This window comes from Pteropus medius, unplaced genomic scaffold (genome assembly GCF_902729225.1).
Source record: "Pteropus medius unplaced genomic scaffold, Ma_sr-lr_union100, whole genome shotgun sequence".
Taxonomy (NCBI): domain Eukaryota; kingdom Metazoa; phylum Chordata; class Mammalia; order Chiroptera; family Pteropodidae; genus Pteropus; species Pteropus medius.
The window spans coordinates 2,938,156-2,962,649 of NW_024353517.1; the positions used below are offsets into that span (position 1 = coordinate 2,938,156).

The 24,494-nt window shown below is 34.6% G+C and overlaps 1 protein-coding gene and 1 pseudogene across 7 annotated transcripts in view; one reads left to right on the forward strand and one right to left on the reverse strand.

Moving 5' to 3' along the window:
- Window positions 1-24,494, forward strand: part of VPS8 (VPS8 subunit of CORVET complex) — a 235,784-nt gene that overhangs the window by 21,830 nt on the left and 189,460 nt on the right. For 6 of the 7 annotated variants that reach the window (XM_039850760.1, XM_039850764.1, XM_039850761.1 and 3 more), the window contains 8 exons: window positions 1,290-1,383; window positions 4,834-4,866; window positions 5,821-5,875; window positions 13,758-13,882; window positions 19,865-19,951; window positions 22,377-22,444; window positions 23,714-23,867; window positions 23,972-24,031. In XM_039850760.1, the coding sequence (XP_039706694.1) occupies window positions 1,290-1,383; window positions 4,834-4,866; window positions 5,821-5,875; window positions 13,758-13,882; window positions 19,865-19,951; window positions 22,377-22,444; window positions 23,714-23,867; window positions 23,972-24,031 (676 nt within the window). Of the gene's footprint in view, window positions 1-1,289; window positions 1,384-4,833; window positions 4,867-5,820; window positions 5,876-13,757; window positions 13,883-19,864; window positions 19,952-22,376; window positions 22,550-23,713; window positions 23,868-23,971; window positions 24,032-24,494 lie in introns of those variants that run through there. The other variant, XM_039850766.1, reaches the window with a different exon arrangement.
- LOC120593145 (uncharacterized) lies at window positions 11,253-11,370 on the reverse strand (annotated as a pseudogene).

Sequence of the window (24,494 nt, forward strand, 5' to 3'; positions counted from 1 at the left end):
TCAGAAATAAGTTTAACCAAGGAGGTGAAAAAACTATACACTGAAAATTATAAGACATTGATGAAATAAATAGAAGATACAAATAAATGGAAAGATATCCTGTGTTAACAGATTAATGTTGTTAAAATGTCTTTACTACCCAAAGCCATATATAGATTCAATGCATTCCCTATCAAAATCCTAATGATATTTTTCACAGAAATAGAAAAAATAATGCTAAAATTTGTATGGAACTACCATAACATAAATGTTTTTGGTGATATGGTCGTTAGCAGCTTAAAAGATATGGTGTCTTCTTTTTGTCTATATGATAATGTCAGAATTCCTTTGCATGCATCATTCTGGACCCTTTTTACCATTTGACCTAATCTCTAAGCAATCCCACTCCCATCCCCCTGGTTCATGCCTTTTGTATACTTATATTCTCCACACACACTGTGCACCTTTGTATCTTTATATTTCTGCTTGTGCTTTTTTGTAGCCTGACAGACTCCTAGTTGTCCGTCACGGCCAGATCAGATGTCCTGTCTTCTATAGCTGCCCCTGATAGCCCCCTAATAAAGTAGGATTAAGTTCTCCTTTATTTCGTTTCTCTAGTGCTTTACTCATTATTTTGTAATGTTTATCCTTTAAGAGTGAGTTTCTTATTAGTCCCTCTAACTAGGCTATGACGTCCTTGAGCGTGGGAACCTTGACTTTATTATTTTTATCTCCAGAGCATACATTTAGTCACACAGAGTAGGTACTCAGTGTTTGGTAAAAGTTTAGAAATTATTTTTTGATTGTTGTTGAGTAGGGCAAATAAAAGGAGCTGTTAGTAGGAGCAGCAGAGAAAGAGTAATGAGTGTGGAATTTGAGGTGGTTGAAGAATGAAGTGATTATAAACAGGAGGAGGGCAAGAAAGGTGGGCAAGTGTGGAAGGCAGGTAGAGGTGATGTAGACATGTAGGGCAGAAGGAGTGCTCTATAGGCAATCTTTTAGTGAATAGTGGAACCTCTTGCTATATATTATGTAAGGTGGGCAAGGAACAGTTTGAATCAGTGAAAAAGGAATGGTGGCTTTATTCATTTTTCTGTTTGTGTTTCTCCGAAGTTCAAGGTGGGTTTAGTACATCTTAATGTGAGATTATTAGATTCTTTATACCTCTTTGCAAAACAGAGCTAACAGATAACATAGGTTTTTTTCTGCCTTACTTATTTTTGTTTTTTTTTTCTTTCAAAGATTTAAGACCCTGCCTTTTAAATTTTTTTCTGTTCTTAAACTGTTTTGTTTTCTTTTTCTTTTTTTAGGAAGAAGAAATTACCTGATTCTTTTTCACTTCATGGATCAGTTATGCGACACTCACTTTTGAAGGGAATTTCTGCTCAGATAGTGTCTGCAGCTGTAAGTATTTTGTTCTCTTCCCTCAGCTTTATAACCTGCATAATGAAGTAGGAATGAGCATAAAACAAAGCACAACACTCCTTTTGGCCCGAGGCTTAAGAAAAACAGAATCTGGCTTCATAGGTTTTGTGTGATTATTTTTGACTCATAAGACATGCCTACACATCTTGACGTAGAAATTAGTGCAGCCATGAAATAAAGGTCTGCTCGGAGTCTCGGGTGTGCCTAAATGAAATATGGCAGCAGGCCTAAAAGAAACACTATCTGCTTTTTCTGTAAATTCCTTTTCAGTTCAGTTGCCATCTTGTGTATTTGGTTGAGGTAGAGCGCTTGTTTTTTTCAGTCTTTTCATATGGAGAAATGATTGTTCAGAATCTTTTATAACCGAGTGATCTTTTTTAATAATTCACACAGTCTTTTCATGTACCTTATTTAATTTACTCTTATAACTTTGAAAGTAGGTAAAGCCATATCCTATTTTCAAATGAGACAGGCTTAGAGAGGCGATATTAACTTGTCTTACATCACTGGGTTAGGAGATAGCAGAGCAATTACTTGAAATTGGGGTTTCTGGCTCTAAGTCTAATGCTTCTTTCTTGTGAAATGGAGGTGGTATTGGTGAATGTGTCCAGTGTATAATGGCTGGAACAGAATCTGGGAGTTTTTTTTTTGAAAATTATTTTGAGCACTAGGATAATGTAAAGATATTTAATAGTTCATCAAGACAATAGACGTTGATTCTGGTATGTTTTGTAAAATTTTTCTTGACCTCAAAGCCTTTCGTTTTATGTAGTCTTTCAATTTTAGTTTTCTGAATTCAATATATAGATAATAGTTAATAATAATAACGGATCCATACCCCAAGAACTTTAATGTGTTATTATGTTCTTTTCATGAAATTTAATTAGTGTTTTGCATACTCAGTTTGGACAAAGTTTTGATTTTTGAGGAGGGTAAGAAATAGATACAGAAGAGGCATCAGTATACCATAACCACATTACAATTTTCAGGTTTATTAAAGAAAGCTCCTATTGCAGATAAAAAAAAAGAAAGAAAGAAAAGAAAAAGAAAGAAAAGGAGAGGAGAGTGTTTTCTGTGGGCAATTGGTATATCCTGACCCAGCTCATGTATCATGAAGTCAATTTAAATAGATGGTCAAGCAATGGAGGAAACCTGGGCAATTGTCCTTCCTCTTTAGGTGGGGAGTAACTCATATTTGCTAGAATGGGAACCACCTGTTGAGGATTACATTTCCATGACGTTTTCTGAATTTAATCCTTATGTAGGTGATGAAATTCATTCCTTTCAAAATCAAGATGAACCAGAACAGTCATTTGACCCACCTGTGCAGTTTAAAAAATATTTTGAATAATGGAGACTGAAATAAAACTTAGACACTGAACAATGATTAGATAAATCTGTTATTTAAAAGGATTTCTCTTCTCTCTTGAAGAGGAGGGAAAAATTCTAATAAATCCCAGAGTGTTTGCATTCTATTCTTATTTCACTGCTATGGTTGAGCTCTTCTGGTATGTTAAAATGAAAACTGCTTTTCCTGTGACAGTCTTCATACCCTGCCTTCCTAATTTTGGATTACCAGCTCAATTTAAGTTGTATGCTTTTCTGTGATGGTTGGTTTATTAACCTGTAAAAGCTAGTTGTATTTTTGGGTGTCCCTTCTGAATAGTTGTTCAATAATGCCTTCAGCCATGTGCGTAATGATGTTGTTAGGGCTCCCTGAGGCCTTGATCATCATGGCTTTGTCACGCATGCCCGGAGAACGCTTAGGAGAAATGAAACTTTTCTAGTTGTTAACCTCATTGTTTAATTTTGGAAGTTGCCTCAAAGTAATGACATGTGACTATGTTTAAAATTAATTCAAATTAATTTATAAAGTATATTTGTCATTTGTATGGTCACCTAAGATAAAAGAGATACCTTAGCACAGTGGTTTTTTCAAAATGTGTCTAGTGCGTAAGAATCTCCTGGGGTGCTCATTCAAATGTAGATTCCTGACACATCTCAGACTCACCAACTTGGAGTCTTTGGCAGTGTAGCATGGAGATCTGCATTTTTACAGGTAGCCCAGGTGATTCTAATGCACCCTGGCTTTTGATAACCCCACCCCAAGATGTTGCAACACCAGTACTAAAATTCTGTAATCTCTAAAATGCTTCCCACATCTGTGGTTTTTTAGCTTTTAAAGTTAGCCGACTTCTGGTTTCATTATTGAGGTTCCATTTTGAATATTGAATATTGTTTCTGTTCTTCATCTGCTGTCTCATTCTTTTTCCCTGTCTGGGACACAAATCAATCATCAAATATTTATCACATATTTTTTAATTATTAAGCATTATGCTAGGTGAGCTTTATACACACATATCCACACAGGCCTGGGCATATCCTGCTGTTGAGGACACTGTACATAGTAGCCTTGGTGACTGTCCCTCATATCCCCATGCACTGGAGAAAGTTTTTTAAGTTAGTTTCTGGGAAGCTCTATAAAGTTGGATAAAATAAATTCTGCCTTCTGAGAGATTATAACTGGCCACATTGATAGGGACAGACATGTAGAGGTGATATAAAGAGCCTAGCCCGGGACCTAGAAGCCCTGAGTATGAGACATAGTTCTACCACTTGGAATAATCTTGGGCAAAACTGTTAAACTCTTCCATTTTCTTAATCTGGAAAATCCTAATAATACCTATTTTATTTGTCTCTCCTGATTTGAGAATCATATTGTGTAATACATGTATATGAAAGCTCTTTGCTATTACAGTGCTAATCATTGTTAAGTCATTACTATTATTTAAAGCTATGGAAGCAGCATATAGATACTCTTACATTTATATGACACTTTACATTTAGTATGATCCTCAGGACAACTCAGTTGAGGTAGATGGGGTGGTATTTGCTATTTCCTTGAACAGATAAGACTAATATCCAGAAGGGTTAGGTGACTTTCCTAAGATCATACAGTTACGGGTAAGGAGCTGGGACTAATTTTTAATTTTTTTACGCTTGAGAACTGACTGAACAGACCCCGCTCAGGTTTTATTTAGGGGTTGTATAATCTGCTGCATAGGAAGCTCCTACTTAAAGAATATCCGTAGCATATGTTTACCTTTTCTAAAACCTACATGTATTCCTACTGTTTTGACACATAGTACTTATACTTTATTGACATTATTGAAAATGGAACCTCTTTCCTCTCTTTTTCTTTATATATTCATTTATAATCAGTACCTTTCCTGAAGCAACTCTTGCTCTTTATATTTTGTTGGTATATTACAACTTTTGTAGTTTCTTAGTTAGGACAAAAACAAAGGTTCTACCTCTTGTCCGAATTGATTTGGATGAAGATATCTGTAAAGAGAGGCCCTTATACCATTATCTGTTTTATAATGAGAATATCATTTCAAAAACTTTTTTTTTCTAAATTTTATTTAGGACAAAGTAGACGCTGGCTTGCCTACAGCAATTGTAAGTATCCTTTAAATAATCCTTTAAAGGTAATAAATTTTCTATTTGAGTTTTCTTAGATTTCTTCTTCTAATGTTTAAAGTTAATACATAAATTATTGTGACAATAACTTTATAAGTAATTTATTGACAGTAAATCAGGTTTAAAATTTATCTATGTTGAATGTTCTCTTTCTAGTGTATTGTTACTCTTCAGGCTTTTGTTTGAAAATCACATAATGGAATAATGATTAGCATTTTCCAGGTTTATTTGTATGTGGTTATACCCTGCCGAAGTAAATTTGCTCCTTCTGTGACTTGGTCTCATTTTGGTCATAGGGAGTGGAAAACAGTATTCGGTAGAATCACTTTGTGGTATATAGTACATTTAACAGCTCTGAACTCTGTTGCTGAGCCTGCCAAGTAAATCTGTGGAGTGATTATAGAGAACTGGGGCAGATTGAAAGCACACTAGTGCCCTCTTTTTCTGACTACTTCCAGCTGTCTCCTGTAGCTTTCTTATTAGCTGGTTAATTGGTGAGGAAGTCAGCTGAATTTTAAACATTTCTAGTGCCTTTTGGCTCCTGTGATTAAACTAAAAGAGATCTTTCTAATCCTTTCTCCACACCTCATAGGAAGTTCTTGGTTGGATACCTAAAGTACTTCTTACTTTGTCTGGATCCCTGAATTAAAAAAAAACTGCTTTAGAGGAAGCTAAGTGTCATGTTTTTGCCTATAATGTTGAACATATGATATTTTGATACTGTTACCCTTAAAGTAAATTTAGAAGCATTTCCAGAAATAAAATGTCCTGAGCTTCATTTCCCGTTTTGCCTCCTAGCTGAATTTGTCCTTATTTGTAATACTTGGTATGTCATCTGGTGCCCAGGGGAAGAAAGACCAGCAAATTCAATTCTGTTTATTTCAAGATCCTTGATATAATATCTTAAAATATAATCTCCCCTTTTGTTCTCAGGCAGTATCCAGTCTGATAGCAGTGGGTACATCTCATGGATTGGCTTTAATATTTGGTAAATTTTCTAAGTGTTTTCTTTATTTTAAATATTAAATATTCTTTTGGGTTTTATAAGGTCTTTTAATCATAGTTTATATAGTGAACTTTATTTACTTGGAAAAGACAGGGAAACTTGAAAAGTAGCAGTCAGTATTTTTATAGTTAAAAATTACTTGACTCAGCTTCATTTTTTTTGCTTGTTGCAAGTTTATTTTCTTTATGCATTTATAAGCTGTCATATCTTTTGACTCTCTGCAGACCTAGACAAAAAGAATATGAAGTTGAAAGGAACCTTCAGTTGTCATGTTGTCTGCTTCCAGTTGGTGGTTGTGGTGGTGGGGGGTGATTTTTGATTCTGAATCATAACTGAGTAATAGGTATTCTAGAAGATCTTCAGAAAAGAGATTCCCAGGCGTTCTTAGTGATTTTCAGTAACTCTCACTGCCAATAAATTCTTTTTCATTTCCATTTAAATCCCATAATCATATTTTCTTGGTTGAGAAGAGAACTAGTTTTATTTGTATGATAGAGGTTGGTTTTAAGTATTTTCTCTTTTTTTTTAATCTGAGACAAAATAATCCTAGTTTCATTAATCTTTCTTTGGTTTTTAAATATAGTACCATGAGCAGAACATTTTGTTCTTTTTTATTTTTTTAATTTAAAAACTATTAAATAATATTTTCCTGTCATTTTTAGTGGTCTCCTTTGGATCTTAAATTTTTTTCATCTCTCTTAAATGGAATTCCTGATGACACTGTATTTCATTTAGGAATCTACAGGATATTGTATAAGGATCACTTGGGAATACTTTATAGCAGAACCACAATTTGATCTCTGTGGGCTGTACATCTTTATTTACAATATTAGTTATTTTCCCTTGCTTTTGAACAATATGACTTCCTATTTATAAAATTTTCTATTATGCTAGAAGCCTTATTATGTGATTTTTCACACCTGTCTTTTCCAAGGGGATTTATTAAATGAAAGTTTTGTTTGGGGATGAGAAGAATAGAAACAAAAATATAGTTCTCTTGAGCAAACTATAGAATTGATTTTAATAATTTTTTCTCAGTTCATAATTGATATGATTTTCTATCGTGTTCATGATAGAAAATTTAGAAAACACTGATGAGCAAAAGGTTGAAGATATGAAATACCAAATTTTCCCATGCAGGAATAGTCCCTAACGTTTCTGTATAGCCTTCTGATCATTTTTTTGTCTGTGTGTGTGTATGTGTGTGTATACATACGCCAAAATGGGATCATGTAATTGGTAATCTGATTGTTCATTATAAGGAACATCTCTCCATGTAATTATGTATTCATCTGTAACATTTTTAATGGCTACATAGTATTCTTTTGAATGGATTCACCATAATTTACTAACCATTTACTATGATAAGACATTTAGGTTGTTTCTAAACAAACAGTATAGTGATGAACATCCTTGTTACTACATTTTTGTGCACATGATTACTTAGGACAAATTGCTAGAAGTGGAATTGCTGGGGTCAGGGTGTGAACATTTTAAACTTCTGATATGTATTGCCTAATTGTCTTCTAGAAAGTTTTACCAGCTGGCTCTTCTATCATGTGTAGGAATGCTTGTTTTCCTATGGGGGCATACTTAGTATTGGACTGATAGAATTTGAGGAAAGGATCTTAAAAGATCTTTTAGTTCGGTTCCCTTATTTTACATGTGAGGTGGTTGAGAACCAGAGAGGCTAAGTGACATGCACAGAGCCAAGGTTAGAATCAGGAATATGGACTCCTGGGTCAGTGATTTTCACCATTCTGAGCAATTCTCCTGTCTTGAGAGAAAAGGAGGCAAATTCCAAGATATATGAAGAATATGATATATTCCAAGATATAGGAACTAAGGTGAATGAGGATAGAATATAATGCATACGTTTATCTGTGAGCAGAATACATGCTGAGTTTTTGTTCCTACTTACCATTTTTCACTTTTCTTCAACTCTACTTTAACATTCCCTCCTTACCATGAGGTTATAAGAATATGTACCTACTTATAATCAAACTCATGTAGAACTCACTGCAACAAATTAAAATGAACATACTTAAAATAAAAACTAACAGAATAAGAGTATATTATCTTTTGCTTCTGTCTCCTTAATTTCCTTGGGCCAGCTTCCTAATTTGCTTTAGATCCCAGCAGCTTTCTTGTAGATATGATGAAATAGTAAACTTTCATTATAGTTTTATGGAAAAGAAAGTATGCCAAAGTGAACATTTTGAGAAAGAATCTTAATATTCTGGTTATATTGTGGGTTTAATCATGCAGTTAATAAATTTTACTCATTATTTTTGTAGGAATCAGATATTTGGACAGTGAATTTTAACAGATGAATTAAAATTTGCTTGAGAGCCAGGAACAAATGGCAGAGTAATAATACTACAAAGTGTCTAGGTTAGATATCTGAGTTAAATCTGATTTTTTTAAAACATCTTCATTGATCATTTGGAAAAAGTGTGGAAGGAAGAACTATTCTTGTTTAAGTACCTAGATTCTCTTTTGGAATAGAGGCCCAGGTCACTCAAATAGTAACCATTTGAAACTCCATAAAGGTTGATGTATGTTGCCTATTCTTTGGAACTATAGATATGTGGCATTTATTGTGTATCTTGGTTGTTACCTATATACAAGGTCCCCAAAAATTCACATCTTAAGATGTTTCTCTATTCCAAAGCCCTTAGTTTTCCATTTTTCAGGTTGTCAGCATAATGTTTTTTTTCTATCAAACTTAATGGACTTGGATTTACTTAATGTGTTGTAATTTGAATATTATGCCTTTCCTCTTTTCCCATATTGGTACCTGAATGTAGTCATAAATGCTGGAGACATTATTTAATCACATTTAGTATCATTCATACAAATAAAGTTGGTCACTTAAACTCTTGAAATTTTACCTGTCTTTTCTTTGAACTTTTGAACTGATTTTTTGCTTTTCTCTCTTTTAATCTTCTCTATGGATTCAAAGGAAAAGGTATAGTAATTTTGGTTTGCATGAGTGACTTTTTCTTTTGACCTTTTTAATATTGAAAGAGAATGCTATCAATTAGTGCTCTCTTACGAAATGCTTATCGAAGAAAACCAGCTAATTGAAAGATTGGTTAGAGCAAGGAATTGTTAAAAATTATAAATTTATGCATACCTTTACTGTTGTAACTGAAAATATGTAAATATTCTTTATTCCCTCAATCTTTTGATATAGTCCAAAGCCTTCACTTTGAGTTTGTATCTGCCAGTTAGAGGTCTGCGGCATCTTTTTTAGTGTTAATTGCATCAATAATGGGTCATGTAAAATTTGCACTTTTAATTTTTAAAAAAAGAGGTAAAAGCTTAGGCAACTGTGAATTAATCAAGGAGTGCAAAATACTAGATTTTCTCAAAACTTTTCTTCAATCTTCCACACCTATCATGTTCATACCTTATTTCGTGATAGTTTTTTTTAAAGCAATTTAACAAGTTTTTCTAAAGCATTCATTTAGTTTTCATAGAAACAACAGCCCTTTCTTCTCCACTCTTTTGTTAATTAAGTTTTTAAAGTACAGCAGTGTTCAGTGGCATGAACAGGTTTGGGAACCAACACAAATGACTCTTCATAAGTGTCAGCATTCTAGAAAATAGCCAATTAGCCTTGGGGATTCAGTGTGTCCTGGGCTTTAATCAGTAAGCTTTATAGAGAGGATGAGAACTTTAATTCTGTGTGTTGGTTAGATGGGGGTCAGGTAAAGGCGTTTCTACTGTTTTATGATCATTAATGATAATGTTTCTTAATATCTCTTTGCTTCTCCTTTGGTCTTGGAGAATATTTTAATATGCTCAAAGGGAAAGAAAAGAGTAATATTAAAGAATGGTGAACACTGGCAATAAAAATAGAGCTCTAAACACACTTAAATTTGATTTTTTTCTAGGATCTAGGTATTTCCTACATTGATGGTCTTTTAGGAACTAGTTAAATTAGGGATGAAGAAATAGAAGGTTAGGTTAATTTTAGTATACGGAGAAAAGAAATTCTTGAAGTGTAGTCAAATTAAAATTTTATAGCTGTTATAGACTATGCATTCATTATTTGTGACTTTTCTTTGCTATTCAGCACATTACTCGTAAGCCCAGAATATGCTGGAGTGCTACCTTAAACCAAGAATACTAATAAAAGAAATAGGTATAATTTATTGCAGTATCAGATAGATGTGCTTTTTGTGGTATCTGGACTTCAAGTTCTCTTAATTGATAAGCTATTTATTTGTTAATAATTTCTTACATTCTTACCATTTTGTAGTTTTCAAATTTTTGTGGGCATTTTCTTATTTAAGCTATATGCCAATTCTGTGAAGTTTATAGGAAAAATGGTAGTCTCATTTCTTATTTCCTGCTCAGAGACATTTGCTTCATAAGGACCCACTCTAATTTTTTTTTAAACTAAGTCGACAATGCCAACCAAATGTGATGTGTGTGACTTTATAAATGAAATTGGATGTACTGCCGTACTACTAATTTAATCTCTTTTCTCCAACAATAAAGAAAGGTACTTCAGAGAGTAGGGGGAGAATAGAATTTTTCCTTTTAAATTAATGAGATCAAGAGCCCCCTCTGGAGGAGGAGAATGTAGAGTGTGCTCTGATTTTCACCTTTCTTGTTTCTGTCCATGTCCTTTTGGTTTTTTTCCATATAACTACAGAATTTAAATGTTTAGAAGAGGTTTTATTTTTATTTTTGTCAAGTACCTTTCTCTGGAATTGTCCAGAATTATCTAGACTACAGAATGTTTGGTTACTCTAGCAAAGAAACCTCTCCAACCAAACTCTGCTTGCTTTTTCCTACAGAAATCTATCTTTCCTGAATTTAGTCTAAATTGTGTAATAGCAAGTTTGTTAATATGGTACCATAAAAATAAATGTATAAAGACAGCAATAAGAATTGATAAATATCTTTTGGAGTTTAAATAGATTATATTTTATACAGTATGTATCACCTCATAGCTATGCTACCTTATAAAGGGATATTATAAAAACAATGAATACATTGTAAAAATCAAGAAAGAAGTTAAGAGTATTTTCATTAACACTGTCCTGTGGCATGTAAATTTAATACATCTTTCAGAAATGACTAAAGTTGATAATTTGGTTCCTTGTCTTAGCTAGTTTTTAGTATATAGGACCCATAGTTAGAAAAGCAGAGTCGTGTTTGGGTTTTTATTTGAGAAGTTAGATACGTCTTTTTCCTTCCCTCTTTTCTTCTCTATTTCTTCTTTCTTTTTTAAAATCCTTAATTAATTAATTAGTTAATTAATTAATTAGGTGAGGCAACCTTTGGTTGACCTCACAGATTGCAGTCGTCAGTTTTCAGTCCCTTATTTTTTTATTTTTTATGCCTGCAGCACCTGGTCTTCCTAGGTGGTCTCCCATCCAAGTACTAACTAGGCCGACCCTGCTTAGCTTCCGAGATCAGATGGGATTGGGCTTGTTCAGGGTGGTATGGCCGTAGACTTCTTTCTTAGTGGTACCCTTATTCTCTTAGCCTAATTTAAAGTATGAAGTTTGTTAAATCAGAAAGCAGTAGTGATTGTCTCTAAGTATTGGTGGATCAGAACTGTATAAAGTTTGGATCTCAAAACAGGAATTACAAAGGATCACAGCTGGATGCTATTCAGACACCATTCTGAGCCTGGTATAGAATTTCTGCCTTTGTCCTCTTACTTTTAGTCTAGCCATTGCCTACAGGCATGCCCCAAAGTAGTGGTATGTGTAGAACACTGTTGCTCAACCATTGTATCTTGACAGTTTGCAAAACAAGGTATATGGATAATCCGCTAACTGCATAAGGCATCCCTGACAAAATAAGGATCATGGGAAACATCATTTTTTGCAGGCAGTTTCAGTAAAGCAAAATAAAATGCGATGTCTTATTTAGAGTCGGGAATATAGAATAAAGGAAATTTTAATGATTTGAATTAAACTGGGAGATGGAGGAAAATATGTAAATGAGGAAAGGGTAAGGAAAAAATCTAATAATGCTAGATATGAATAAAGATAATGACTTTTAAATACATTAGACTTCGTTTATTTATGAATTTTATTCCTTTTTGGATGTTTATTTTGATAGACTAAAATCTGAAATGATTTCAGTAAATTCTGAATTTTCTATGTGCCAGATACCATACAGCCATCAATTGTGTCAGAATTCCTTGGGGAGTTGAAGATTACTATTTGAACCAGCTTATGAACACAAAAATATTCTTTTGGTGTTCACTTTGGATGGGCAAAAGGACTTAGATATATTATTCCCTAGACCTGAGAGTAAATGTTTTTGGGCTTGTTCTGATAACCAGATTCATAGAAAATCTTATAGAAGGAAGATTTGCAGATGTGGGAGCTCTTCAGATGATTGTCAGATACCTCTGAGTGCAGGGTATTATGGGAGTTTAATTCACTCATGACCTCCAGCCTTAGAGATGTCTTAGTTGAATAGTAAAATAGTATGACATTCTTACCTCCAAAAAGTAACAATTCAATAATGTTTAAAAAAAAAAAAATTCAACTGAGTAAATTTTAAAGATCTTATTGTCTTTATTCAATGATTCATGAACCAGGCAGCATCCCATCTAGCAGACAGAAAGGAGCTCCAAGAAGCTATACAAAATGAAAGACTTTCACAGGCAGAAAGGAATAGGACAAGGAAGTTAACAAAAGCAAAAAAAAAAAAAAGCAAATTGGTTGTGGCATGGTGACCTTCCTTTAGGGAATGACAGGGGTCTGTCAGGCAGATGACCTAACTACTACTGACTAGGCAATTCCCGATTGATTGGTTTAAGATTCTGTTCCTGGGAGAGGCCGAAACTGTAATTATGTTAAGTGTTAAGTCTCAGTATGGTGACAAGGGGTTTAGCAAAAGTGACTCCATTTGGGGCCTATTGTCTTGTTTTTAACAGTAGTATAAGGGAGGCACAAACAATTGCTGAGCAAATTGAGAGAAATCCAGACTGTGCAATTATGGCAAAGTTATTTATTTTTCTCCCTAAACAGTTAAAGTTTGTAGGCATGCCTTCTTACATTTAAATTTTTTACTTCATTGTTTTCAAGTGGATACAATAATGAATGCTATACAAAATAAGCATGCCTAGGAGAAGCCCTAGAGGAATTTCTTTTAATTATTAGATAATAAAGTTTAAATATATTTGAGTGCCTCATGGAGAAATCAGAGGTGATTAAGACAAGGTCCTTGCCCTTAAATAACCTAATCTAGTAGAGATTTGAATTATTTGCTTTTAGCATATTAGATGTTGATGCTCGAAATAATTTTCTTAGTTTAAATATTTGCTCTGTAATTTTGTTTGTACTGTTAATTTGTCTAGTAAATCTTTTCTTTATGGATAATATAAATGTAAACTTCAGCCAAATTCTTAATTAATAAATTTTGATTTTTGAAGTTTTAAAGCTACTTTAAAAGATGGTATTCCCTGTAACTTTGCATCCTGAAAATAGCAAAGAATACAATTCTAAAATGAGAGAGATGAAAGATAGTTTGTTTAAGGAGATACAGATTTCTTATGGATTTTTTATTTATTAGCAAGTTTTGTGTTATGCATCCTCAAAGATAGTTTTTTCCTGTATTCTTAGTGTCTAATTCAGTGCCCAGCCTCTAGTAGGTGCTTAATGCATATATTTTAAAATAAGTGTAACTTATATTAACCAATGTTACCCCAATAAACTTAATTTAAAGAAATTTAAAATAAAAAAATAAAAGAGTGTAACTTCATCATTTGATTCTTTTGATTCTTGTTTCCTTCCAAGTTTTTGATAACAAGCTTATACTAAACATATATTTATTCACGCCTTCCATTATTTTCACTTGATTTTATAAATTGCTTTTTTAGATCAGAATCAAGCTTTGCGACTCTGTCTGGGTAGCACTAGTGTTGGAGGTCAGTATGGAGCCATCTCTGCCCTCAGTATTAACAATGACTGCTCAAGACTTCTCTGTGGCTTTGCTAAAGGACAGGTAAATATGAATCTTATTTTATCCATAAGACAGTGTTAAAATCAATTAAAAGAAAAACTAATATCTCTAGATCAATACCTTAAAGACCAAAATATGTGTTATAAAGCGACATGTCTGTAGAGCTAACCTGAGATTGCTCAGTCTGACTTTTGCTCAAAATTTTTGATAATTGTTATTGACTGAGTCAGAGTATGTGATTTTTTTTTTTTAAAAACTGAGGTATAATTCTCATATAACATGTTAGTTTCAGGTATACAGCATGTTTCAGGTATACAATATTTGTATATACTATGAAATAACACCGTAATAAGTCTATTTACCATCCATCACCATACAAAGTTACTGTTTTTGTTCTTGTGATGAAAACCTAAGATTTACTCTCAGCAACTTCTAAATATACAATACAATATTATTGACTGTAGTCACTATGCTGTGCATTATATCCCCATTACTTATTTTATATCTAGAAATTTGTACCTCTTAACCTCCTTCATCCATTTCACCCAAGTCCCCCTCCCCTTGGCCACCACCAATCTGTTCTCTGTGTTTGTGAGTTTTGTCTGTTCATTTGTTTTGTTTTTTAGGTTACACATACAAGTGAAATCATATGGTATTTGTCTTTATCTGACTTGTTTCACTTAATACAGTACCCTTTAGGTCCATTCATGTTGCTAATGGCAAGATTTCCTTCTTCTTTTAAGGCTGAGTCGTGTGTGTGTGTGTCTCTCTCTCACATCTTTATTCATCCATTGATGGACACTTATGTTGTTTCCATATTTTAGCTATTGTAAATAATACTACAATAAACATGGGGGCGCAGATATCTTTTTGAGTTAGGTTTTCATTTTGGGGGGTTAAATTCCCACAAGTGGAATTGCTGGATCATATGATGATTCTATTTTTAATTTTTTGAGGAACCTCTATACTGTTCATATTTTTACCATAGCGGCTGCACCAATTTATATTCCCACCAACAGTGCACAAGGATTCTATTTCTCCACATTCGCCAGCACTTGTTATTTCTTGTCTTTTGATCATAGCCATTCTAATATGTGTGAGGTGATATCTTATTGTGGTTTCGATTTGCATTTCCCTGATGATTAGTGATGTTGAGCATCTTTTCTTGTACCTGTTGGCCATCTGTATGTCTTTGGAAAAATGGCTATTCAGATCCCTTGCTTTTTTAAAATCTATTTTTTTTTCTCTTGAGTTGTTTGAGTTCTATATATATTTTGTATATTAACCCCTTATGAGTTACATGATTTGCACATATTTTCTTCCATTCAATATGTTGCCTTTTCATTTTGTTGATGGCTTCCTCAGTGTGCAGAAGTTTTTTAGTTTGACGTCCTACTTGTTTATCTTTGCTTTTGGAGTCAGATCCACATATTTATTGCCAAGACAGATGTCATCTGTGTTTTCTTCTAGGAGTCTTATGATTTCAGACTTAAATTCAGATCTAATCCATTTTGAGTTAATTTCTTTTGTATAGTGTAAGATAGTGATCTAGTTTTTTGTTTTTTGCCCATGACTGTTCAGTTTTCCCAACACCGTTTATTGAAGAGACTATTCTTTCCCCATTGTGCATTCTTGCTTCCTTTGTTGCAAATTAATATGTGTGGGTTTATTTCTGGGGTCTCTATTCTGTTCCATTGATTTATGCATCTGTTTTTATGCAAATACATATAGTTTTGGTTACTATAACTTTGTGATGTAGTTTGAAATCAAGGAGTATGAAGTCTCCAGCTTCGTTCTTCTTTCTCAAGATTGCTTTGACTATTCAGGTCTTTTATGGTTCCATACAAATTTCACCTCCTTGGTTAAATTTAATCCTAGGTATTTTATTATTTTTGATGTAATTGTAAGTGGGATTGTTTCCTTAATTTGTCTTTCTTATAGTTTGTTGTTAGTGTATTTCTCCTTCGATTTCTTCATTGACCAATTGGTTATTCAGTAGCATACTGTTTAATCTCCACATATTTGTGATTTTTTCAGTTTTTTGATTTCTGGTTTTATACCATTGTGGTCAGAATAGATGCTTGATATGATTTTAGTCGTCTTATATTTATTGAGACTTGTTTTGTGGCCTAACGTATAATTTATCATGGAGAATGTTCTCTACACTTAAGAAGAATGTGTATTCTGCTGCTTTTGGATGGAATGTTCTCTATATATCTCTTAAGTACATTTGATCTAAGTGTCATTTAAAGCCCACGTTTTCTTATTGATTTTCTGTCTCATGATCTATCTATTGATATAAGTTGGGTATTGTATTAAAGTCTCCTATGATTATTGTAGTGTTGTCAGTTTTTCCTTTTAGGTCTGTTAATTTTTACTTTATATGTTTTGGTGCTTCTCTGTTGGGTTCATAAATATTTATTATTGTTTATCTTCTTGTTGGATTGACCCCTTTATCACTGTGTAACACCCATCTTTGTCTTCTATTGCAGACTTTGTTTTAAAATATTTTGCCTGATAGAAGTAGAGCTATCCCAGCTTTCTTTGGTTTTCATTTGCATGAAACATCTTTTTCTATCCTTTCATTTTCATTCTGTGTATGTCCTTTACAGTTGAACTCATCTAGCCACTTCTATGTCTTTTGTTTGGAAAATATAGTCCACTTACATTTAAAGTAATTATTGGTAGCTGTGTACTTATTGTCATTTTGTTGATTGCTTTCTGGCTGTTTTGTTGTTCCTTTCTGTTCCTTTCTGTTCCTTTTCTCTTGTTCTATTTCCGTGTGATTCAATGACTTTATTGTTACGCTTAGATGCATTTCTCGTTATCTTTAGTGTATCTACTATAGCTTTTTGCTTTGTGGTTACCATAATGTTCACATATAATAACCTATATGTATAACCAGTTTATTTTAAGTTTATAGCAAGTTTTTAACGCATTCTAAAACTCTACATTTTTACTTCCCCTCCCCCATGTTTTATGTTTTTGATGTCACATTTTACATATTTTTATTTTGTGTATCCTTTTAACTATTTATTGTAGTTATAATTAGTTTTACTGCTTTTGTGTTTTAACCTTCATACTAGCTTTATAAGTGGTTAATCCAGTATCTTTTATATATTTACCTTTACCAGTGAGATTTTTACTTTCATATATTTTCTTGTTACTAAATTGTGTTCTTTCTTTTCGGCGTAAAGAAGTTCTTTTAAAAATTTTTTAAGGCTTTCTTAGTGGTGATGATCTCCTTTAGCTTTTGCTTGTATGAAAATTTAATCTCTCCTTCAATTCCGAATAACCTTGCCGGAAGAGTATTCTTGGTTGGAAGTTTTTTCCTTTCAGCACTTTGAATGTATCATGCCATTGCCTTCTGACCTGCAAAGTATCTGCTGAAAAATGTGCTCATAGTCTTATGGGGGTTCCCTTGTTCATAACAAGTAGTTCTTCTCTTGTTGCTTCTAACATTCTCTCTTTTGACATTTTAATTATCATGTGTGTTGGTGTGGATCTCTTTGTTCATCTTTTTTGGAACTCTCTAAGATTCTCGGATCTGGATATATGTTTCCTTCTCTACTTTAGGAAAGTTTGCAGCCATTGTGTCTTCAAAAAGTTTTCTGCCCTTTTCTCTTTCTCTTCTTCTGGGACACCCATAATATGAATGTTATTTCACTTGATATGCCCCCGAGGTTCCTTAAGCTACCTTCACTTAAAATTTTTTTATTTTTGCTGCTCTGTTTTGGTGAGTTAGTTCCATCCACTGCCCTGTCTTTCAGATCACTGATTCTTTCTCTTACTTTATCTGCTGTTGAACCCCTCTAGTGTATTTTCCAGTCTAGCTTTTGTATTCTTTAGCTCCATTACTTATCTTTGATACTTCCTTATAGTTTATATATCTTTGTTGAAGTTCTTACTGTGTTCGTCCATTCTTCTCCCAAGTTCAGGGAGCGTCTTTATTACCATTGCTTGAACTTCTATCAGATAAATTATTTATTTCTATTTCATTAAGGTATTTTTTTCCTGAAGTTTTATCTTGTTCTTTTGTTTGGAACATACTCCTTTGTTTCATTTTGCTTCACTATCAATGTTTGTTTCTCTGTATTAGGGGAAGCAATCTTGGAGGAGTGGCTTTGTATGGGAGATGAATCTTATTGTACAACCTTGCCTAAACTCTTGGTTGTCTCTTAAACATTTGTGATTGTCTTAGCAGCCTGATTTATTCTTGATAGGGGCCAGTTTTTGAAGGTTTGCCAAGACCTGTCAGTGTTACAAAGGGAGGGATCTCATCAGCATCAGTTTCAGGCTGATTGGAAACCAGATCCTCCAGCAGCAGCTTTAAAGTATGCAAATATATACAGTCTTTTGAGACCTCAATTGTAAGCCATGCTGGCCTTCAGACCAGATGATCTGGAGGTGTCCCCTGGGCAACAGTTGCAAATATTGCAATTTCAGACAAGTGTATAAGCTCCTTTCTGGCTGGTACCAGAGAGTTGTAGTGATGTTAAAAGAGAGTGCAGAGATAGATCCCTTTGCCTATGTTTGTTCCCTAAGAGCTCCTCCATGGCCTCTGGAAGTGTAGCAAAGCTGAAACTTGCTTCTGTATGGACTGCACACTCCTGCTGGCTTTGACAAGGCAGAGGGACAGTACAGGGCTGGAGTACACCTGCCAGCTTTGGTGAGGCCACTAGAGAGTGCTGGGCTGGGGTACGCTTGCCCATTTTAGTGGGGTTGTGGAAGAGTATAAGGGTGGTGTGTGCCCTCCAGCTTTAGTGGGGTGGTGGAAGTGTGATGTGACTGTGCATGCATGCTGGCACAAACAGTCTGAAAGAGAGTGCAAAAATGGCACCTGTCAGCACCAGTGCTAGCAAAGTAGAAGGGGAGCACAAAAATGGTGCCTAGCAGTGCCTCTGGTTCCCAGAAAGAGTCCCATCAGGCCCCTGTCCTTCTAGCAGACACTTTAAGATTAGCAAATGAATCCCCTTCACATATAGTCTAGGCACTTTTTAAACTTCTGCTTTTGTATTGGGTGCCTGGGAAAGTGAACTTACATGCAAGCCCTTTAAGGCACAGTTTCAGTTCCCTAGAGCCCTTTGGGTCTCCTGGACATAAACCTCTTTGGTTTTCAAAGCCAGGTGTTTTGGGGCTCATCTCTCCAGTGCAGGTTCCAAGGGCAATCTGTGCCTGATGTGGGGCACAGATTCCTCACTCCTCAGGGAGAAACTCTGTATTTGTGAGATCTCTCCTGATTGTAGGTTGCCATGTGGGGGTGGGGTTTTTGGTGAAAGTGCATCTCTGCTTCTCCTAACTCTTGATTTAGCCCTTTTATTCTTTGTTGTGGAGGAGTTGTTCAGCTAGTTTTCAGGTCTTTTTCAGAGGGAATTATTCCATATGTAGCTGTAGATGAGGTGTGCCCATGGGAGGAGGTAAGTTTAGTATCTTCCTATGCTGTTATCTTGAACCTCAAACCTTCTGAGTCTATGATTTTTAATAAATCATGTAGCTGTATAAATTTAATAAACAAACCAGGGTGTTAATACAAAATTTACTTCCTTATAGTAGTATAGATAATTGTTGCTGCTTTTTAAATACACTATATTCTGTTTCGTGTATTCTTATTACTGTGATCCTGGATAACTATTTTGGTATTTTTTCTTTCCACTTCTGAAACTGTCAATAAGTTATGGTTTTTGTCATCTTTTGAATTATACATCACTAGTTAGTTTAGTAGTAAGCCTTTCCAACAATTTTTATCAGTGCTGAAGAAATGGACTCATTAAAGAAATTTATTTTACCTATCATTATAAAAACAACATTTAAAATCTAAGGGGAAAAGTAGATTGGGCAGGAGAGGGGTAGATGAAGATGGAATGAAGGCCCTGTGCTTTAGTGGACCCGCAGACTAACTTTATAGTTGTTTTTTGCCTGCAATGTTTATAGACCAGGAATAGATTATTTCAGTGAGAAGGCAGGATACTTAAGTCCAAAAAAGAGTAATAAATTTGTTTTCTAAAGCATTTAGTTATCTTATAGATCACTATGTGGGATTTGGCCAGTGGAAAACTTCTAAGATCAATAACAGATGCTCATCCTCCAGGAACAGCAATATTGCATATTAAGGTAATATCTTTGTTTTCTTTTTTTACTAATTTTTTGTTATTATGCCTTTCTATCTGTTTTTAAGTAAATTTCTTTACAAACGGAATCCTTGAAAATGAACTGTCTTTAATTTGACGAGCCTAACAGGATGTTTTCCCAAGTGGTGTTTTCCCGTTTCCCAGAGATGGGCTAGCGTGGTACCATTCAGTTGCAAGTTGTATTGAAGTCTGATAGGCACAGCAGCAAAAATAGTAACTGACATGATCCTAGATGAGAGGCTGGCAGCAAAGATGGCGGGCATACCCAGATGAAAACTCATATGAAGATTTTAAAAGTTTTGGTGTTTTTGTTTTTGTTTTACGTTTTGTTTAGTCTACCAAGATTTTATTGCTGAGGTGGTGTGCTCGGTCATACTTTGTCGGGAATTACCTGAGGTTCAAGGCACCAATTATGAAAGAACCAAGGTTTGCATTATGTTTAGAAATGAATCTGTTGGTTTATTTTCTTTCAGGCTTCCAAAGGAAAAACATTAAGATTTGCGTTTTGGCTTTCTCCTTACAGGCCTGAAAAAAATAAACCAACTTAGATAACAGATTTTATTTATAAATACAATGTGAACCTTGGTTTTTGTATGCTGTCAAGCCCATGTTTAGAAGCATAAAACGTAAAGGACTATAACTAGGGAAGTCTAAAATTAGATTTTCTAGATTTTAATCATGAACACATTTGGTTGCTTAGCTGTGCAGACCTCTCTTACCCATACATATGCTTTTTAAAGTTTGCAAGCATCTGGAGTTTGTGTCTGTATCTCGTTTAGTTACATGAAAGTCTTTTGTGAAAAAGCAGCATTGAAGCATTTAGCAACAATGAAAACAGCCTAGACAAGTAAAAGAGAGAATTTCTTCTCTTTCTGAATATCATAGCAGTTTATCTTGACCTCTTTTCATATGGCATGTGCCAACTTCTCGTATGTTGTTCATGTTTATGTTTTATCTCCATAAATAGATTAAGATCTTTGAAACCAGAATCTCTTTCTCACTTATTTTTGTGTGTTATGCATAATAGGTGCTCAATAAATGTTTGGCTGAAGGAATAAGTAGTTGCTGGTGTTTATAAAGACCAGTCCATTTGCAGAAAGAAGCATAATCTTTGGGAAACAATAGGGAATAGAAGTGATTAAAGGCAGAAAGGAAAGAGAAGAATGCAGTTGAGGTTAAAAGCCTGCTGGCCATCATGTTGCTTGGGAATGGTGATAAAGGAGGTGTGTGCAGACACCGACATTGGAGAAAGGGGTAGCAAGAGTTATATGTGACTGAATACTTCTAAAGTCTTGGATTGACAATAGCCCCTTACAATTCAGTACTCTTACTCATGCTCCAAACTTAACTCTACATCCCATCAATAACAGTTTGGGCTTGCACTCTTCATATTTAAATGTACATGTGCACATATATGTATGTATTTAAAAATTATGTAAATGTACTACTGTACTAATATTTAAGTACATTGTAAAACACATAAACAAGAAATAGAAAATAAATAAAAATACAAGTCTTGTTATTTTTTTACAGTACAGGGTATATGCCTCCCACTTTGGCAACTACTTGGCTAGGCTTTAAGACCAAAGGTGTGAAACTGGTTAACTGTGCCTGTGCATGGGGTCAAGGAAGAGAATTTTACAGTAGCCTCCTGTACTTCAGCTATCCCCGACTAAGCATGAAGGCATGCCATTTAGGATGGTTCACCAACCATTGGAGTTAGGGAGACTAGTCACTGTAAATGGTACAAGTTAAGTTATTCAGTTTTTTAGCTTACTTACATCACATTTACCATAGCTCATAAGCCCCTTCGGACAGCCTGTCATTGCGAACGTTATTGTTTTGAGTTTTCTAGGGTACATAATAACACCTGAAGTATACTTGGTCAAAGAAGATCAAGGAGACAGCACATTTTAGGAAGAGTTACATAAAAGTTCAGCTATTTTAAATGTGGTGGATTAACTCTTCAGTTATTAGGAAAACATTCAGACAAGTTTATTCCCCAAAGATACCAAATATCTTTTATTGTGTTTTTATTCTTAAACTAGGCAACTGTAAATATACCCAAAGTATCCTATTTAGTTTAATAGCAAGTTAGAAAAAGTTAATGTAAAAACCCATGTAGAGAACTTTTAGGGCTTTTATGAAACATAGTTTGTATCTTTCTTTTATTCTCATGAAAGATAGTTTTGCTTTCTTAAAGCTGCAGTTTTTTTAAAGGTAATTGAGCCATTTTCATTCAGAATATGGTTGTGTGTGTTTAGAGTAATAAGCTAAATCTAAGTAAGGCAATTTCAGATGCTATTAAATGTGTTTGATTTAGATTTTTTAAATTTTATAATTTTTCCCTTCAACACCTGCCTGGTTGTTTAAAAATCTATAAGAAAGTAAACTCTTTCTCTGTTTAGTTTACAGATGATCCAACTCTTGCAATTTGCAACGACAGTGGAGGCTCTGTTTTTGAATTGACGTTTAAGTAAGAGACTAATGGACATTTGTTGAGAAATGAAAAGAATAGCTCTGGTTAATGACTTGAAGTTGAACATGAAGAGGTCTGGAAAACTCATGTGATTGAAAATAGGTTATGGTTCTATATTATAATTACCTGAGGAGGTTTATAGAACATACAAAGTTCCAGGTCTGGCCCCCCAAATTCTGTAATAGTAGATCTGAGTTGGGATTCTAAACTCTTACTTCCCCAGGGGATCCACATGCCCCGCGAAGCTTGGGAACCATTATTCTGCAGTATTTCACTAATTTAGGTTTAGGCCCCAGGTCCAGTTGATTATAAAACCGAAATGGCCAGGTGTAGAGAGGTTTTTATTGCCTTGGAATTTCCTATTTACTCTTTAAATAAGAGCAAAGACTGTCTAGATACATGGAAGAACACTTATAAAGCTGAGTTTTAAAAAAAAAGTAAAACAAAATCAATGTGTATTATATTTCCATAAGTTCTTTAAAGTAAGGACTATGTTCCTGGTGGTTTTTTTTTTTTAATACCTTCTAACAATGCTGAGCCCAAAGTAATTGCTTAAAAAATACTATTTATCCAGCTAATGTTTATTGAGCATCTTCTATGTGTAGGCATTGTTCTAGGTACCAAAGTTGCAGCTGTGAACAGGACAAGGTTGCTGCGCTAATAGAACTTATATTCTAGTTGGGATGGAGTTAGGGAGACAGACAATAAACCAACACACAAATGAAATGATTTCCATAGTTATGAATGCTGTGAAGAAAATAAGACAGGTCAGAGTGCTGGAGTGTGCTTGAGAGTAATTTAGGGAGGCCTCTCTCAGAAGGTGACATTTGAGTAAAGACCTGAATGATAATGTGGTCAAACAAATGTAGAGATCTAGAAGCAGTGTTCTAAGAAGAGGGACATTCAAGCACAGAGGCTTTGAGGTGGACACAAACTTGGCCTGTGGAGCAACGGACAGAAGGCAGGTGTGGCCGGAACAACAGTAGTGGGAGAGGGGTGAAGGCTGGAGCCAGATCATAAAGCGCCTTTTAAAACATGGAAAAAGTTCGGATTTTATTTTATGTAGAGGGGCAAGCCATTGGACTGTTTTTAGAAGAATAATAAATTTGACCTATACATTAAAAAGATCATACTGATGTCATGTGGAGTTTGGATTGTTGGGGGCAAGAGTAGGAGTTAGTAGGCTATTGTAATAGTCCAAGCTAGAGATAATAGTGCCTTGGGTTCTTGCTAAATTGATTCTGAATGTTTTGATTACATTTTCAGGAGAGTGATGGGAGTGAGAACGTGTGAATCTAGATGCCTATTCAGTGGTTCCAAGGGTGAAGTGTGCTGTATTGAGCCTCTCCATTCCAAGCCCGACTTGAAAGATCATCCCATCACACAGTTTTCCTTATTGGCCATGGCATCCCTAACCAAGGCAAGTGTATTTAGAGGATGAAATTCATAACTTGTAAAGGCTTTGGATACCAAAAAAATGGAAAATTACGGGATAAATATTAAAAATATGTTTTTCTCCTGAAGATACTGGTCATTGGATTGAAACCATCCTTGAAAGTATGGATGACTTTTCCTTATGGACGGGTGAGTAACCCTTTTCATCTTATTGGCAAAAAGACCACGTCAGGAGATTGGGGAAAATGACTTATAAGTGGCGAATTCTGTGAGATTGTCAGAAAACTAGGTAGCTTGGAAGTCAGTGCTCCAAAGATCATTGTCTGGACTTACCTTGATGTCACCAAAGCAGCATAAGCTGGTGACTAGAGAGAGCAGTGTTCTGGGGATCGTGAGATATGTACTTTCCGGCCTTTATTACTTTAAATTTTTCTTCTATAAACAGTTTCTGCTTGGATACTGAACACCCTACCAAAATATCCAGCATAAATTGCTACTGCATACTCTTCCTTTGGCTTCTACCTCTGGTATTTTACTTTAGGGGTGGTGCTTCCTAGAATGTATTTATGCACACTGCACTTTCTCTCTCCTTTCCTGCTCAGTTGTTTTCAGAGAGTTGTGGTCTTCCAGTGTATATGTGAGAAGAAGTATC